At 39.6% G+C, this 15,825-nt stretch overlaps 1 protein-coding gene across 1 annotated transcript in view; it reads left to right on the top strand.

The window, feature by feature from the left end:
• The window catches only part of UNC13C (unc-13 homolog C), a gene marked incomplete at both ends in the record, with an annotated part of 469,864 nt that overhangs the window by 384,507 nt on the left and 69,532 nt on the right, over positions 1–15,825 (top strand). The window contains one exon of the mRNA XM_080707444.1: positions 5,502–5,649. Within this exon, the coding sequence (XP_080563570.1) occupies positions 5,502–5,649 (148 nt within the window). The remainder of the gene's footprint in view (positions 1–5,501; positions 5,650–15,825) is intronic.

Here is a 15,825-nt window from a genome sequence, read left to right as displayed (position 1 = left end):
AGCAAACAAAGCCTCAGAGCTTTTTAAAATTTAGTATCGTTAAGGCACACTACCACCATCCGGCACTTTGTGGTGAACACAAATATGAATGTTTATCATGAATGCAGGCCACTTTGTTTTCTCTTGACCATCTTGGCCCGCAAATGTTGACCCATGTTGACAGGATCTCACTGAAGCCATATTTTGTCATCTAATGAAATAACTTTAAGCTTTAGTTCAACCACATATTTGAAAAACATGCATTATGCCTTTGTTATTTCAAGTCCTTATGAAAATATCAGCTAGAACAGGGCTGAGCATTGAGGGAATATCACCCTGCTGGCATCCTTAACCTTAACAGCCAACTTCTCCATAGTCCTACAACTGAGGGATTGAAATATTTAATTGGGTGGGCAGGAAATAACCTGTCCCCACTTTTATTTTTACCAATTATTTTCTCCTAATTTGTACCAGTCTAAATGGAGCATCTGGAAGATGAGACTAGAGGGTCCTAGACTATGCTGCAGGTCAAATAGGAACAATTAGAAACTGAGCTTCCATATTTTTATAGAACCAATGGAAAAGAATCTACTTATTTATTTTACTTTTTATTTATTTATTTTCATGTGGACCATATTGAAATCGGCATACATTCAGACTGTGCTTGGTGCCCTCCCCCCACTGTCCCTTCCCCCCTCCCAACAATGAGTGTCCACTTTACATGCATATGGGTAATGTCCAGAAAAATTCAAAACCCCATCTTTGCAGATTTCCCTCTAGCATATAATTTCCCTCTAGCATATGATTTTCTTCTAGAATATAAGTCACCATGATGAATTGAGATCAACAGAACGAAATTAAGCTGTGGATAGTAGAATTTAATACTTAAGACATTCACTCCCACACACCAGCCACACATTTATATCTTTCAGACCCAAGACTCAGAAAAATGAAAACTTCACTCTCCTGTTCCTTAAGGGTTAGTTGCAAGGAGCCAAAACTGAATGTGAAATATCCATTTAATAGCAACAGCTCCCTTTCTCCCGATTGTCTTTATGGCTATGACAGTCAGACCAGGGCTCTTGGATGCTTGCGCAAGTTTTTCACACAAGATTGTCAAGGAGTTTGCATTTCCCTGACAATAGAAATCACAGCCTTACTGTTTGAGTAAGGAGTCCATGTCTGGTGTTATTTGTCCACAAAATATATATCTGTCATTTGAAGTTTGTTTTGTCTTTTTTTAATATACTTTTATTGGTCCATTGTAATTGTACAGCATAATGAAGCGATAGAGACATATACGCACACAGTATATTTCAACCTTCTGTCTGTCTGGGTTTCTGTCGAGCAACATTTCCTACTCTAAAATGTACTCAAAATACAAAGGCATCATTTCTGCCTTTACAGATATTTTGCTCACCAGATACCCTGCTAGAGCCTTTAGAGGAAGGACTCATGGGACTCTATGGCTAATGAAGACATCAGTCAGGTATCATAACCTAGAACTCTGTGGAAACTCCAGGCTTTGCTGAAGAACAAACACATTTTTAAAAAAAAAAATGTTTATTTGGCACCTTGTAATTGTACATCCCAGTGAGATTCTCAGAGATGTGTTCATACATAAACACAGTGTCACGTGGTCTGGTGCTCTTTATCCATCTCTCCCTCCCACCACCCCTCTTATACATGGTGGTGGGATTCGTAGTGATACATTTATATACCTAGCATCTTTTTTATTTGATGTTTTCCTTCCCCATGCTTACCCTTCCCTCTCTCCCTCCCTCCCCTGTCGCCCTTCCACTATTCTACTGCTCTGTCTCCTATCTTGATTTATTTTTGTTTTAATTTCAAAGTTAGTCCCCCAAGTCTCAGAGCCCTACAAAATGTCTTAGTAGAAAAGTCTGTCTTATTACAAGGGGTTCAAGGATAAATAAAAGTTTATGCCCTCATACTTTAACTCTTGTTCCCTTGTTTTTCTAGGTCCTCAACTATATATGAATTCAGTCACATTCATTTTTCTAGCGTTTCCTAAATGATAAGTTATGGGACACTTGTATCACCAAAATTGGCGACAGATCTCCAGAGATATGGGTGTCATATGGCCAAATGAATTAAGAAACTGGATACAATAATAAAAAGACAGATTTCTTTACCACAGTGGGCCTCAGGGCTTTTATTATGTCAGTAAGAATCACAAATCTCTAGGAGAACGTCATCTCTTAATTTTTCTATGACCTCCATCTGCCTAGAGACAATGTGCAGCACAAATTTGGTGATGATCATAGGATGGGAATAGCAAACAGGATTTTCAAATGCCAGAATAATTTACTGTGAGAACCACAAGTACTTCAACTTCCTGGACGGTACTGAAACTCCCAGAGTTTTATCTCTGGTTACTGGAGTTAAACAGAGCATACCTGAACAGAACATGGTAGCACATATCTGTAATTCCAGTACCTGGAAGGCTGAAGCAGGAGGATTACAGTGTCAAAAACAGCCTCCGCAATTTATTGAGACTCTCAGCAACTTAGGGAGACCCTGTTTCAAAACTAAAGATAAAGGGCTGAGGGTGTGGCTCAGAGAAAATACCTTTGGGTTCAATCCTCAGTGCCAAAATACAAGAAGAAGAAGGAGCAATACTGAAGTATAGCAATGATATCACATTCTTGAAAGCCTTAACTGACTCCTTCCTCAATAGAATTACTTGCTGGCTTCCCAATTACCTGTATTATTGTTATTATTATTATTATTATTATTATTATTATTATTATTTCCAAATCATTTTTATCACACATGCAGTGTGTATTTGCAGGTATATTTCACTTACTTGATGGTCATATTTTCTCACTAGATTATGAATGCAACCCTTTACTTCTTTTGCTTTCTTTGGTATCCAGCACAAAGCCTGTCTCATGGTGCAAGTTAAATAAATAATTCCTAAAAGAAAGAGAGACAGCACAGGCAGGAAGGAGACCCAAGGATCCGTGACTAGATACTCACAAATTAGACAGTAATTTGGCCATCCTTCAGGATGGGGTTACTGATGTGACTTTTTCCACACTGTTAAATAATAGGATTGTGGAGTGGGGGAATGTACTGGAGATTGAACACAGGGAAATTCTACCTCTGAAAACCTAGTCCATTTTATTTCTGAATTTGAAACAAAGTCTTACCAAGTTGCCGAGGGGCTTGCTAAATTGCTGAGGCTGGCCTTGAACCTATTTTCCTCATGTTTCAGCCTCCCAAGTATAGGCATGTGCCACCATGCTCAGCTAAAGAATACATTTTTCCACTTTTTAAATTTTAATTGATTTTTTATTTTTAGGTGGAACATATTAAAAATGGCATACATTCAGACAGTGCTTGGTGCCTTCTGACCAAGTTGACCGTGCCACATTCATGCTTTTATACATATTCAGATGTAGCTCCTCCATTAACCAACCTCAGCCTTCTTCCTTTCCTCTCCTTCCATTCTAGCTTTGCTGAGGTTTCCCTTCCATTGTCTGGAGTCCCTCTGGTATCCCCAATACTCCCCAGCTTGGGCATAAAATCTATCTCCAGAGTATATTCAGTTCCATTCCACTAGAATTAATTTGCATTTCCATGGACAAAGTCACCTACATTTTTGTCTATAATTTATAATTTTTAGATAGCTCAAAGTCAATTAAAAGTGAAAGTAATCTATATTTACATTATACAAAATACCCTCTAGTCTTTTTTGCACATTTTTTCTAAAAAATGGCAAAATATCATTTTATCATTTTTGGCCTCTTTCTCTCCTTTCTAGTATAATCTTCCAGCATTTACATTAATCATCTAGCAAGACTGGGATTGCAAGAAAGGCACTGACGGGGAGAATGTCTTCCCTTCCAGAGTTCCCTCTTATCCTTGGCCCAGTTTTTACCATTGCTCTTGGTTTTAGGGTGATCGCTCTCTTCTGATGATTCCTTGGATCATCTCTAGCCCTGTTCCGGAGATACAAGGTCAAGACATTCCTCACAATACACAAAATCTGTTTTCTACCTTTAAATATCCTATCATGTTGTTTTGATTATAGGAACTACATATTTTTTTCATCCCCCACCCATTGGTGCTCTTAAAACAACTCTGGACTCATGGTCCTCAATAAGTATTGTCTCCATGTGAAAATATTTTAACATTTGTATAAGATGACCTTGGTGTAGAACACCTTGTCTTAAAGGATAACAAAGTCTTTGCCCACCTTTCGATGCCTCCTTTGATGCTGCTGTTGCTATGACTTGTGTTCCACAATGCACTCAGCTCACTTCAGTTATTTGAATTTTACAAAACCATAAGTTTTTCTTTTGGGGAAGAGAAACTGCAATTTTGTCAATGTCTTACGATTATATCCTTATTGCCTACTTTCTCTGGCCCACACTGTGAATCTCCTGTAATTCAACTTTTTGAAAGAACATGCGCAGCCTTACAAATTCCCAGAAAATTTTTGTTTTTGCATCTCCCTTTGAATAGGGGAGAAAACGGAAATGATTATGATTTTCTCCGTTCATTGAATTATTCTGCTGCAGAATTTCTTAAGGAGTAGGATAAAGGGATGATATATATCCCTTCAAATGAGTATGTCAGGATCATTTGTTGGGCATCTTTAAAATATTCCATCCCGTGAGAATTATAAACCACAAAGAGCCATGGTTACCAGTGAGTGCTTAGCTTCCTCTAGATTGATGGTACAGGAAGAAAGGACCATTTATCTAACCTTAACAGAACTTTATAAACATATTATCATGTAAACACGGTGAAGAAAAAGCATCCACCACCTATTTCTAGACATTATGCATTCCGCATAAGTGTTTGTACATAGCACAACGTGAAAAATGTTAACACCCTTCGATGACCTTACTGATTGTCAATGAACATATATCTTCTCTACAATATTGAAATCCTTTGAGTATTTTGGACGAAAATAGTAAAAACAAAACCCACGATGTGTTATTATATTTATCAGACAAAAATATCAGGTGGTTTTGAATGTCTAAGAACCACTCTGTGCAGCCAGGTTGGCCTGTATCTATATCATTATGTGTTTGGAGGATAGAAAAGATTGAACAGTCTGCACTGGACCTAAAATTTTAAATTAGTGTCTGCAAGATACGTGACCGGGGTCTGCCTTCCTTGTGAAATTTTGATAGCCCTGGGTATTTTTCTCATGCACTGGAAACAAAAGTGAATGATTGAGCTGACCATTGTAACCTAAATCTAGCATTATATAAGAATTCTGACTCCTGCAACTTCACAATACCATTTGTTTAAAAACTACAGTTTTGAATGAGAGGAGAAGCCATAGGCCTTCAAGGATCTAATTTGAGAACTTGAATCATATGACGACGAGTTAGCCGTGGACAAAGGGTGGCACTCCTTGTACCTACCTTACAATGACTTACTGTATTATTTTTTTGAGCTGTGCCATTAGAGTAATAATGTCCTTCCTCTGATAACTTCTTCCTGAATCTCTCTGCTTATATGACTTTTTTTTTTCTTTTTAGCAATACTTTCATGCAGGAGGAAATGGCCTGAAAAAGAATTTCTTGGAAAAAAGTCCAGATCTTCAGTCTCTGAGATATGCTCTCAGTCTTTATACCCAAACTACTGATACCTTGATAAAGAAATTCATAGACACTCAAACCTCACAGAGTAAGTAATACATTCAACCTGAGCATAAGGTAAATGTACACTAAACTAAATTTCAACTTCAGAATTATTATAAATAGTATAATATTTTATTTTATTTTATTGGTGCACTATAATTTCACATGTGGATCATGTTGACAATGGATATATTCACACAGTATTAGATGACCTCACCCCTTTCCCCTTTATTCACATGTATACACATATTCAAATATAGTTTTTCATTACTTAACCTCAGCCTTCTTCCTCCCCTACCCCTCCTTTCTGGTTTTGCTGAGGCTTCCCCTCCATTATCTGGAGTCCCTCTGGTATTCACAATACTCCCCAGCTTGAGCATATTAGAGAAAACAAATGTCCCTTCTCTTTCTGTGCTTGGCTAATCTCACTTAACATAATGTTCTCCAGGTCTTTCCATCTTGTTGTGAATGACGTGATGATTTTGTTCCTCTTTATTGATGAATAGAATTCTATTGTGTGTATTTCTCATAATTTTGCAATCCATTCATCTGTTGATGGAGACCTGGGTTGGTTCCATATTTTGGCTATTATGAATTGTGCTGCTATGAACATGGGTATGCATATGTTACTGTAGTTCTCTGATTTCAACCCCTTTGAAAGATACCCAGGAGTGGTATAGCCAGATCATAAGGTGAATCTATTCCCAGTTTTCTAAGGAATCTCGACACTAATCTCCATAGCAGCTGAACTACTTTGCACTCCCACAAACAAAAGGGTTCCTCTTTCTCCACATCCTCACCTACAGAATGGGAAAATATCTTTACCAGCCACCATTCTGATAGAGGGCTAATATCCAGAATATACAAAGAGCTCGAAAGACTCTACATTATCAAAACAAACAACCCAATTAAGAAATGGGCAACTGAATTGAATAGACACTGGCCAATAGATACATGAAAAAAATGTTCAGCATCATTAGCCATCAGGGAGATGCAAGTCAAAATTACACCGAGATTCCATCTAACCCCTAAGAGTGGCAAACATAAAGTATTAATATTTTTGCTAGAGTAAATTAAAACATAATTCAGGAGGGAGAATTGTTAGTAGAGAATGCGAGAAATGTTTGGCATTTGTTAATGATAAAGAAACAAGAATCTGATAGATCTAAAAAAGAAAAAGAAAGGGGAAAAAAATCTCCATCTTCCCAGTCTGGGACGAGCCTGATGTATTTCCTACCTACAGCACCTCAGAGTTTCCCTGGAGATAGGGATCCCGCGCCCCTCAGGGCCTGGCTCCTAAGCACGCTCCTCTTTGTCTTCCCTACAGTTTTCTTCTCCCCTCCTCCCTCCCTTACCAGTGTCCTGGGATGCCTTCCAAGGTAGGCCCCATATCCTTGAGGGCTTGCCTCACCTTCTACTTCTTGGCTAAAGAGTGGAGAACCTGATTCTAATTCAACAAATCCAGCTCTAGATTCTATGTGCTTCCCCGCCATGGGCTCAACTCCTTCATCTAATGGCCAAATGCCTTGAGTGAAGTTTTCTCCATGACTTGCCCTTTTCTCTCCTGTAAAATTTAGCAATGCAGAACTAATTAATGAAATTCAACTTCTCTTCTCCTTTTATTAGCTTTTTCCTTTTTCATCCTTTCTCTTTCCTATTTTTCTTTTTGTAGCATTATATATATGGAAAGTCAATTGTTTGATTAAATTATATATTTTGTCTATGTTCATTTTTTGTGTGTGTGTGGTACTGGGGTTCCTGGAAACCCTTCTACCTCCAGACTACACTCCCAGACCTATTTTATGTTTTTTTAAATTTGGAAACAGGGTCTCTTACACCAGTGAGGCTGGCTTCGAACCTGCACAATCCTCCTGTCTCCGCCTCCTAAGCACGGGGATTACAAGTGTGTGCCACCACGTCCGGCTATTTTGTCTATGTTTAAATTAAGATATATACTTTCCTTTCTCTCTTTCTTACTTTATTTATTATTTATTTATTTATTTATTTATTTTGTGGTACTAAGGATTAAACCCTGGGTCATTCTACTTCCAAGCTATACATACTCCCAGCCCTCTTTTATTATATTTTATTTATTTATTGTTTATGTGACTCTGTATGTGTGTGTGTGTTATTGGGAATTGAAACCAAGGGCATTCTACCACTTAGTGACACCCCCATCCCTATTTTATGTTCTATTTTGAAACGAGGCCTTACTAAGTTGCAGAGAGCCTCACTAAAATTGCTGAGGCTGGCCACGAACCTGCAGTCCTCCTGCCTCAGCCTCTCAAGTACTGGGATCACAGTTATGTGCCACCTCGCCCAGTTTTTTAGTCAATGTTCTTTCTCACCACACAACTTAGAGGAAGTAAGATTTATTTGCTCATGGCTTGGGGATTCTGAGTTCAGTCCTTATGAGAATGGGGACCATGGGTGGGAGGGCATGCGGTGGAAGTGGAGAGAGGAAGAAGACCGGGCTTCACTCTCACATCATGGAGGCCGGAGAGGGAGAGGGAGAGGGAGAGGGAGGGAGGGAGGGAGGGAGGGAGGGAGGGAGGGAGGGAGAGGGAGAGGGAGAGGGAGGGAGGGAGGGAGGGAGGGAGAGGGAGAGGGAGAGGGAGAGGGAGAGGGAGGGAGGGAGGGAGGGAGAGGGAGAGGGAGAGGGAGAGGGAGAGGGAGAGGGAGAGGGAGAGGGAGAGGGAGAGGGAGGGAGGGAGGGAGGGAGGGAGAGGGAGAGGGAGAGGGAGGGAGGGAGGGAGGGAGGGAGAGGGAGAGGGAGAGGGAGAGAGGAGAGAGGAGAGAGGAGAGAGGAGAGAGGAGAGAGGAGAGAGGAGAGAGGAGAGAGGAGAGAGAGAAAGGAGAGGAGAGAGGAGAGAGAGGGAGGAGAGAGAGAGGAGAGAGAGGGAGGAGAGAGAGGAGAGAGGGAGGAGAAAGAGAGGAGAGAGAGAGGAGAGAGAGGGAGGAGAAAGGAGAGAGAGGAGAGAGAGGAGAGAGAGAGAGAGAGAGAGAAGAAAGAGGAGGAGGAGGAGGAGGAGGAGGAGGAGGAGGAGGAGGAGGAGGAGGAGGAAAGAGAATGAGAATATTTAATCCCCAAGGCAGCAGCCCCAGGGCCTCTCCTCTCCCACCCACACCTTATGGGCCCAGGACCAGCCACTGCCTCTTGTATGGATTTATCCACTGCTGAGATCACAGCCCTCACGACTCAGTTCCACGACCTCCACACACCAATTTATGAGCTCTTCAGGGTCCATTCCACAGCTAACCATCAGGGCCATTCCGAAGCTCACCATAACACCTGGCTTTTACTTCCCTTTAAAAATATTTTTATCTGCACTTAACTTTTCCATAAGTGAGTTTATAAGTATAGAAAAGGCTATTATATATTTCTCACTTATTTTCTTCCTCTCCTGTTTTTTCTTTTTCTTTCCTTTTTATTTCCCTGCCTTCCTCCTTCTTTGTTCTCTTTCTGAAAGAGCAGGATATCATCTTTCTCTGATAGCAAATAAATAAGTAAAGAAAGAAAAGAAATACTACAAGGCCTTTCAAGTCCCATTAGAAATTTATAAACCACAGAGTTCAAATGAGATCTATCATACTGAAAAAAATGCTGTCTTCTCTCTCTATTCCAAACCCTGAAGAATAAACAAATCCAAGATGGATACAGATGTCTTCTGAAGTTCTTAAGTAAAACTGAGCTCAGTATACACAGGTATCATTTATTATTTTAGCAATGTGCCACAATACTGAAGTGCCATCTTAGTCTGCATTAACTTAACAAATATTACTAGGCTTCAGCTTTGAACGAAGTCTCATCCAACAAGGTGAATATAGTAAGGTTTTGTATATTCAAGTCACTCTAATGCAATAGTTCTCAAACAGGGGTGCCTTTGTTCCACAGTGGACATAGGTAATAGCCAGAAAGCTTTAGCCTTCTCGCCTGGGCATGGCGGTCCTGTTACTGTCCTCTAGAGGGCCTGGGACAGGGGTGCTCCTAACCAGCCTACAGCACCCAAACAGCCCACCTGAAAACACAACTGCAAAATCTTTGGCTCCTGATGGAAACAGTGCAGGTGCTGAGACACCTTGCTCTAATAGATGCTAAAAGAGTGAGAAGCTGGCTGTGGTGGTGCACACATGTAATCCCAGTACTTGGGAGTCTGAGACAGAAGGATTGCAGGTTCAAGGCCAGCCTCAGCAGTTTAGTGAGGCTCAGAGCAACTTAGTGAGACCCTGTTTCCAAATAAAACATAAAATAGGTCTTGGCGTGCAGCTCATAGGTAGAAGACCACTGGGCTCCAACCCCAGCACCACAAAAAGAAAGAAAGAAAAGATAAGAGTGAAAAATGATGTAAAATGGTTCGCATTAGAAAAATGGAAATTTCGGTTTGTAGGGACAGGAAAGTCAGAGAGGTGAGTACACTTCATCATGAGAACATTAAAAAAAAAAAAAAAACAGCGTGCTGGTACACGCCTGCATTCTTAACTTCAAAAATTTAAGTATGGCAAGCATGTTTGTCTGCTTGTTTAATTTTTTATTGGTGCATTGTAGTCATACATCTTGATGGAGTACAAGATGGTGGAGGCATACATGCACATCACCCAATTAGCCCTTCCCCAATTCCCACCCACTCCCTCCCCTCCCTCCTTCTCATGTTTGACTTCGTGATTGACTTTGATGTGTTTGTGAATATACATCATGTATGTTAGGGAATTTCCCTCTTCCCCCTCCCATCTCCTCAGTCAGGTCGCCTTATTTGCTCATCTATAGTATCTCCTCCTTCATCCAGAGTTCCTCCCACGACCCTTTTTCTTCCTAGCTTCCACACATTACAGAGAGCAGTCAATTTCTTTACTTTTTGTGACTGACTAAAGTGGAAAACATTGTTTTTATTAGGAAAAAATGTTTATTTTGCTTTTAAAACAAAACTTATCACATTGCCACTTATTTTCATCAATAGATATGTGGAAAGGGCATTAGAGTTGCCTGCACCATTAAAATATACAGAAATAATGTTGCAGGTCTGGGTAATATTTGTAGAAGCTATATAATTATTTTTAATTTTTTATTGGCGCATTGTAGTCATACAACTTCATGGGACACAAGATGCTGTAGACTTTACACACACCCATCACCCAATTAGCCCTTCCCCAGTTCCCACCCCATCCCTCCCCTCCCTCCTTCCCATGCTTGGCTTAGTGATTGACTTTAATATGTTTGTTTAAGTACATCATGTGCTTTAGAGAGTTTCCCTCTTCTCCCTCCCATCCCCGTACTTTCTTGTTTTAAAATTTATTCAATGATTTAAATTGAGTAGTCAACTTGAAAAATTATACTTTATTGTTGTTCCTTCTCTGGGATGTGTTACTTACAGTTTTAGAAACTGGTATAAAACACATTTCTCGTACTTTGATTACAATATCCATCATAAAAAAAAGATTTTTCTAACAGCTATTTCATTATCCATGGGTTCTTTGAATATTTTATGCAATTGCAGACAGTGAAAAATGTATAAAACTTTAACATATTAAAAAGAGTTTTTTAATGGTGAGTACAACTTAGAATGCTGAACAGGATGATTAATTGTTGAACCATTCTGCATTGTATTCTATTGTTTTTATCTTAGTCTTTATTATAGCCTGATGAATAAGAATTGAAAAACCTTTTCACAGAAAAGAGACATTTTATGTCTAAGTTACAACTCTCATAAAGAAAAAAGCCACTTTTATGGTTAATGACTATGAATTAAATTGTGTGAGCTGAGATATTTTTATTCTATGATCTATCCTCTCTCCTCCTGTTAGTAAAATCTGTGGTTCCTGCTTATTTGAAGTATTTTTTTAATTTAGATCAGATCATTTTGGTTACTTTAATAACCTATATCCTGCTGAAGTGGAGTATAGTGTATTTTATTTTTAAACAGAAATCAGATAACTATGGATTCACATTTTGGTTTTTATTAATAGACTTCAGCACAATCATTTTATTGCATTAATATAATATGGAGATTGACTGCTCTTAGTTTTATTGTTATTTTTATAATTTAAATAGAAAAGTATGCTACTTCTAACAATATTCAGAATAAAGTACAGAAAGTTTGAATGCTACGTGATATATCCAGGCATACTTTTCATCTCAAAAGTAAAATTTGGAAGTCTCTCAAATATAAATTTTGGAGTCATTTTATCTAGTGAAAGTAATAATTATCTCTGATCATGTTCCCCAAACTATGAGATATGCCCCAAAATAGAAAAGAAACCATTTTCTGAAATGATTGACTATAGACAGGGTCTCTTCTTATCAGAAATGTAGGGGAACTTAACATTAATCATATATAGTTGGCAAAAGAATTGGCATTAAAATAAGGAAACGAGCTTTGTGGACAAGTGTCACAGCTGAAACTTCAACGGGCTGGCCACCTACGAGAGAAATGCCAATCAATGACTTCAGCTAATGTAGGGAAGTTACATTAAAATCCACTCAGCTATTTTCAACTGAATGCTGATTTATTTGAGAACCTAGTCAGAAGTGACTTCTCATTTTAGCCAGTAAGCCCTTCAGAAGTAAGCAGAGACCTGGAATACTGTTTCACAGATCTGTCACTGGTGGCCTTGGGACCACTGGACTGACTAGCGCTTGCCTTCCACGACAAGAGCCGAGTGTTTCTTTAGAGTCACTGGTGGAAAATGAGAATGTGTGAAGTCTGGCTATTCAAGTGCTACGGTTGGACCAATGACTTTCATGTCCCAAGTCTGGATATGGGTCTTCAGTATTGCCAAAAGCTATACAATAGCCAGGCATGCTGGGACACGCCTGTAATTCCAGTACTTGGGTGGCTAAGATGAGAGGATCGTAGGATCAAGGCCAGCCTTGGCAACTTAGCAAGACCATGTTTCAAAGTAAAAAAGAAGGGGGATAGGGTTGTGTCTTAGAAGTACGATGTCCTGGGTTCTATTCCCAGAGACACCAAAAAAATAAAATAAAATACATAAAAGGTACACATAAGCAAGCAACGCTATAAGCACAGATGCTAAGATGTCTCCTGAGTATGCGGATCCCTTCCCTTCCCAAAGTACAAAAGGCAAGTGAATAGCTGTACTCCAAGCCAGCTGGCTACCTCTGTGCAAGTCCTCCCCCAAACCCTGCAAACCCGGCAACACTGCCACACCTCTCAGACGAAGGCATTGAGTCACAGGCTCAGAAACTCGCTAGAGTGGTGGTCCACAGAGGAAAATGGCAGAGACGACGCCTCTCCCACCACCCCACGTGCCGGGCGTCAGCACAGAGGTTCCAGTGCTCTGAGGACTGCCCCCAGCCCGCCCGGGCTTCCTTCCCCCTTCCCGGGAATTTGGAATAGTCAGGCATATACACTCCTTTACATTTGAATAGGACGAAATCTCCTTCCTCGGGTTTCCTTTAAATAGATACTTTTGTTTTTGCCAGCAACAAACTCCTTCTCCCAAGGTCCTGAGGTTCTAGCCCTGGTTACTGGACAGGCTCAGGAGCCAGGGCACTTGATATGAATCGGAAGGGTTTACATTGTAAGAATTCAAGTTAAATGGAAGAAAACGCATCCAGATTTCAGAAAACGTTTTGGAATAGAGTCTGACTTCATTCCTCTCACATCTGTCCTGCCTGTTTGCATGCAAGATGCCGCTGGCTTTGGACGCTTCTCTCCATCCTGGCTTCTCCACCCTCCTTCCTGACAGCGCAGGCACTCGTCTTGAACACCCCTAAGCAAGAGTCACATCACAGCTGCTAATGGACCACTCTTCCTCTCACAAAACAAAAGCCCGAGGAAGACAGGCATTTGGCTCTTTCATCCTTGAAATCTAAGTGTTTAGTGCAATGCTGGGTAGAGAATGGGTGCTTAGTAAGTTTGAGAACAAGTGAATAGTGTTAAATGTGGAACAACTACAAGTGTGGGATAGATCATGATCCTCATGAAATTTTTATTATAAATTACATGATATAGTCCTTATTTAAAGTTATGTGATCACAACACTTTATTGAAAATAACTGTGTACATGACCTTGTGCTAGAAACTGGAGCAAGTGTGTGTGTAAGAGAGAGAGAGAAGACATTGGATTTTGATGACTGAGTTGTCCAAAATTGAAAAGAAAAAACAAAGAGCTTTTCACAGGTATAATTCCATTACATCCTGGGAAGGATGTCAAAATTTCAGATCTGACTCTCTGTAGTTTATCTTGCCTACTATTTCATCTTTTCTAAAAATTTGAAGTTAGATGGAAAACGCTGGGAATCACTGGTGAAGCATTTGTGAAAAGTAAGAATTCTTCCAGCATGGAATAAGCAGGTGTTTGCTGTATGCCATGCAGTGGGGGATTATCATTTTTAGTGCACTAGTACACTAAGGTTTCTATATTTCCAGCTCAGAACAGGTGTATTTCCACAGTTTCTTCATTCTGTTTTTGACATAAATACTGGAAAGACTAATATTTATCATAACACTATGCGTATAACATTAATGACTGTATATGTGTTGTGATGTATTCTTTTATATTTCTTAATTGGGTGAGAGACAAATCTCATTCCAAGTTTATGCTGAATATTGGTGGGAGAGTATGTTTTCTGGCTTAGAGTTTTCTCTAAGTATTGCCCTCACGGGCTTCAATTGTTTTAAATAATTTTGAAGGTAAATAATGTGAAATAATATGCATGCATATTTTTAAACTTCACATACTTTTTTTAACTGGAACCTCGGCATAACTCTGCAGTCAGACAGAGGTTTTTGGATTATTGGTCTAATTTTCCACATTGTTTCTGGGTGCCTTTTTGGAGACAGTCATCACACCCAAGACCAATGGGTATAGTTGATGTTCTTGGAGCAGGAGAGAAAATATTCTGGTCAGAGATGAGATAGAGCAGGCAGGCAAGCTGGAGGCTGAAGCAAACACCAGTCAAGAGGTGAAGGGACCTTGGGTGGAGGGAAAGGCGTAGAGAGACAGGGCAGGCGTGAAGTGGAGCTCAGCAGCGGAATAGGCATGAGACTTAATAAGTTAATAAAAGATTAGGCATAATTTTTTGCAGTGTTCAAAAATAAAGAAACAATTACTTCTTGTGATAAGATATGATGGATCTTTTCTGCCCACTTATAATTTTCTGTACTTTTAAAATAAATATCCAGAAATGACTTCCTATTCCTTTTTGAATCATAATTTTCCTTTTGAAGAGATATATGAAGAATATGCTTCACTATGCAAAGCAAGTCAGATTATTATCAAGATGTAACTGTAAGTAATAGATTTTGAAATCTTTCAGGGTTTTACTTGTTTTTGCTGGGGTTTTTTTTGGTATATTTTTATGTATTGATGATAAACCCAGAAATATTCTACCTCTGAGCTATGGCCCCAGCCCTATCTATCTATCTATCTATCTATCTATCTATCTATCATCTATCCAATCTATCTCTATATGTCATCTATCGGTCTTTTATTTATTTATTTATTTATTTATTTATTTATTTATTTTTATTTGAAACAGGATCTCACTGAGTTGCTATGGGTTTTGCTAAGGCTGGCCTTCTGTCTCAGTGTCCCAAGCACTGGGATTACAAGTATGTAATTGGGATTAGTTAGATGGGATTACAAGCCCATCTAAATTTTCTGATTAGGACCCAAAGAATCTCAAAATTTCTTTGTGGATAGGAGAATTATCTGGAGTGAAGACCCACATACTTATGCACACACATGCACGTACGCGCGCACGCACGCGCACACACACACGCACACACCACATATGTATATTTAAATCAATAACTTAGAAAACTTATTTATTGACAAATGTGTCAGTGTTTCTCCAGTGCCCTGATTCAGACTAAGCAAATGCTGAATTTATGACAAAGCCATGTGCTCAAAATTGCGCAAGACTTCACTAAGGACAACTACGACACTCTTCAATGTTCTCGTAATTTCCGCTACTCTTAATTTAGATGTCTGATTAGAAACTGAAATAGAGCTACAGTCATTTGTTTGTGAATTTTACAAAGATGCTGACATGTCAGAAAAACACACGATGGAAAAGAAATTCTTCAAGTCACAGAGTTTGCAAAGCAAGTGCAGTACTCTGACCAAATGCAGTGTCTGCTGAGCTCTCCAGCCTGTTGTGTTGACAGAGAACAGGTGTGCAGAGCAGCAGGGCCAGTGTCACTCTAGAGGACTGTGGATTCCTGCCTCACAACCTGCATGCACCCTTTACATCTAACCC

Source organism: Muscardinus avellanarius (genome assembly GCF_963383645.1).
Source record: "Muscardinus avellanarius genome assembly, chromosome: 12".
Lineage (NCBI taxonomy): Eukaryota > Metazoa > Chordata > Mammalia > Rodentia > Gliridae > Muscardinus > Muscardinus avellanarius.
The sequence above is the reverse complement of the archived record's forward strand: the minus strand, read 5'-3'. Positions and strand labels throughout refer to the sequence as shown.